This window comes from Etheostoma cragini, chromosome 6 (assembly GCF_013103735.1).
Source record: "Etheostoma cragini isolate CJK2018 chromosome 6, CSU_Ecrag_1.0, whole genome shotgun sequence".
Lineage (NCBI taxonomy): Eukaryota > Metazoa > Chordata > Actinopteri > Perciformes > Percidae > Etheostoma > Etheostoma cragini.
Window position 1 is genome coordinate 28,061,859 of NC_048412.1, and position 3,159 is coordinate 28,065,017.

At 39.5% G+C, this 3,159-nt stretch overlaps 2 protein-coding genes across 2 annotated transcripts in view; one reads left to right on the top strand and one right to left on the bottom strand.

The window, feature by feature from the left end:
• ndufaf6 (NADH:ubiquinone oxidoreductase complex assembly factor 6) overlaps positions 1 to 1,796 on the bottom strand; it is an 11,573-nt gene extending 9,777 nt beyond the window's left edge. The window contains exons 1-2 of the mRNA XM_034873630.1: positions 1,462 to 1,796; positions 231 to 330 (exon numbers count right to left, since the gene is read on the bottom strand). Of these exons, the coding sequence (XP_034729521.1) occupies positions 231 to 330; positions 1,462 to 1,616 (255 nt within the window). The 5' untranslated portion in view covers positions 1,617 to 1,796. The remainder of the gene's footprint in view (positions 1 to 230; positions 331 to 1,461) is intronic.
• A 292-nt stretch (positions 1,797 to 2,088) lies between these two features.
• nagpa (N-acetylglucosamine-1-phosphodiester alpha-N-acetylglucosaminidase) overlaps positions 2,089 to 3,159 on the top strand; it is a 14,139-nt gene continuing 13,068 nt past the window's right edge. The window contains exon 1 of the mRNA XM_034873691.1: positions 2,089 to 2,281. Within this exon, the coding sequence (XP_034729582.1) occupies positions 2,199 to 2,281 (83 nt within the window). The 5' untranslated portion in view covers positions 2,089 to 2,198. The remainder of the gene's footprint in view (positions 2,282 to 3,159) is intronic.

Consider the following 3,159-nt stretch of genomic DNA (forward strand, 5'->3'; position numbering starts at 1 on the left):
AGTAGTAGTAGTAGTAGTAGTAACAGTAGTAGTAGTAGTAGCAGTAGTAGTAGTAACAGCAGTAGCAGTAGCAATAGCGGTAGTAGTAACAGTAGCAGTAGTAGTAGTAGTAGCAGTAGTAGTAGTAACAGCAGTAGCAGTAGCAATAGCAGTAGTAGTAACAGTAGCAGTAGTAGCAGTAGTAGTAGTAGTAGTATTATCAGTACTCCTTCCTCTGTGGGACTACCTGCCTGGGCCAGCTCCACGTTGAAGGCTCTCAGAGCCAAAGACGAGCGCCGCGCCTCCTCCGGCAGCAGGAGGGAGGACACGAAGCCGTCATAGTCCCTGGACCTGGGGAGGAGAACAAGGGGGGCGGGGGGTTCAATAAAAACACATCGAAACTGTGATTACGTTATACTACAGTTTTTACTAAAGTAAGTGCGTGTACACAAACGGTGTACAAAGTAAATTAAATATATGTATAAAGTACAGTTTATATACAAGATATATATTTGTTTATTTTAAAGCAAGACGAGAAAACATTGGCTCAATCAATCACCGACCCAGTCGCTTTGGCAAAGCTATTTTAAATAAAAAAATTAGATTTCTTCAAGAGTTACAGCAGTCAGAACAGCTAGATAGATCTTCTTAAAATGTATAGGTTCACACATGCATTCAACTTTAAATTTTGCTTATTTTTCTTCAAAAAACACACTTAAAGAACAGTAAAACACCTGTGATAGTGAGGAATTTACCGACATGTGAAGCAGAGTGAATGTTGTTGTCTATTCTGACTGAAAACTAAAAAAGAATGGGTAACCTAAACTCATTTTAAATGAATTAAAAAGTCGAAAGTACGTTTAAATACAAGCTGAATGCAGCCGAATTGAAAATCAAACACAAAGTATTTAAAGGAACATATAACATTTTCAAAATATATTACCAGTGTTATGAATTATTGCGTTGTGTGGGGAGAGGGAAATATCAGGACGTGTCCAGTCGTTAAGTGTGTTTTATTATTCAAAAAACACACTAAACAAACAGGGAAAGACATTTAATAGTGAGAATTTTACCTTTTATTCTATTCTGACAGAATACTGAGTGATAAGAATGGGTAACTCCTTTTAAATTTATTAAAAAGTCGAAACTACATTTAAATACATGCTGAATGCAGCCGAATTGAACATTAAACACGAAATATTGAAAGGAACATATTAAATTTTCAAAATATGTCACCAGTTTTATGAATTAATGAGTTGTGTGAATTTTTGCCGCATATTTGAATGGAGTCCGGCGTGGAGCTCTCTCCTCACAAGTTCCACTCTATTATTGCTTTTAAGGAATGCTACAGCGCTTTAAACCAGGGGAGAGGGACATATCAGCACGTGTCTAGTTGTAAATTAAATGCTATATCTGCTCTTTTAGTGTAGAATAAGTCAACTTTAGCTAGCTTGTGTTAGCAGTGTGTGCAGCCAGACCTACCTCACCAGATCCAGGCAGTACTTTTCATTGATTTGTGGGTCTGTTGTCGCGCTGGTTGCTGCTCTTTTAATACATACACAACTTGGGGAAATCGCGTGATACAGCGAGGTTTTACTCCTTAATAACCCATGTTTAGCAGTGATGCCAGCTGCCATGTTCCCCTTCAGCTTTCACCCTTGTGTCACGTTAAAAACATCCCCCCCTCCCTCGGCACCGCTGGGCTTTTAGTTCCGCTTCTTTTGATTATAAGAGCTGCTGAAATCAGAAATGTCTGTCTATGTTAATCATACATTGACATACACACGCCTGAAAACTGTCACATAAAATAACAACCACCATGTATGTGGAACATGTTTCGTTAAACTCACAAACTAAATTAGCAGGTTAGCCATAACGTTACCGGAAGTTGAACTATACTGCCGTCAAAATTAGAGAAGCAAACATTCTAGTGACAACTCACACAGGTCTGCACTCCCAGGTTGTAAGTCAGACAATTAAATAACCTAAATATTATTTCACATTTTAAATATCTATGCATTTTTTTGTATGAGTCTATGCTCATAAATGAAGTTTTAAACGGAATTATCCACGATTGCGGCCTTTATTTTGTAAAGAAACCGGAAGTTACGCCAACAGTGCGATTCATTTGTTTACTTTGCTGTTGAGCGCTAGCTGGATAATGTAGGAACCAGCAGGAGAAGAGGGGAGTTTGGCAGGCTAGTTTACCTCTTCCTCATATGGCAACATCTTCGGTCAAATGTCCGTTTGTGTGGCTGCTGCTGGGGCTCTGCGTCCGGCTGTCCGAGACCGGAAACACTCGGTAAGACCAACGGTTCCTGTTTTAGCTAGCCGCTAATGTTAGCCTGCTAGCTGTTAGCCTAGCCTAAACTCTGCCTTAACTTGTTTAGTTTCCGCTTAAGTGACAGTTGAGTTAGCTGGATAAAGTTAGTAATAATTAACCTAATAATCCTTCCTAAACAAACTAAGTTCACAAGTTTATGCTAACATATGTTAACAGCTGTTGGGCAACAACTTGTTTTTAGCAAACTTTTAAGATCTTATCAGAGTTGTTGAGTGCAAAGTTCACAAGTTTGACAGACGGACCCTGAACACACCGGGGCCTTTATTAACAATTAATACATAGTAATGTATGGGGTGTGGAAGTAACAACATAAATAACAAAGTGAACAATTATCAGTTTATTTAATAATAAACAGCTGATTTGATTAAACCACTCGTGGTATAAAAGGGGCGTAGCACAACATTGTGGCCCCTGTAGAAAGTTATTTTGGGCTTATTTTGCATCTGTTTGGGCTCCCCTCACATGGGGGACCTGGGTACTTAGTCCCACCCGCCCCCAGTACGACGCCTTCACTTTGTACTGGGTCGTTTTGAGTCCCAAGATCAGGTTTTGGTTTCATTCCTAAAAGGAAACACGAGTGTGTTAATGTAGCTGCAGTTGGACACGGTGGCCACAAGATGGTGCTGTTTGATGATACATCACAGGCTCAAAAAACTCCTCCACCACCACCATCAGTGGTGTAGTCTCATGTATAATAGTGGGTATACTGGACTGTATATATACAGTGGCTTGAAAAAATCATGTTAAAATACAGAAAAATAAGTATACACCCCCCTATGTTAAAATACAGGGGGCATAAGTATACACCCCCCTATGTTAAAATACAGGGGCATAAG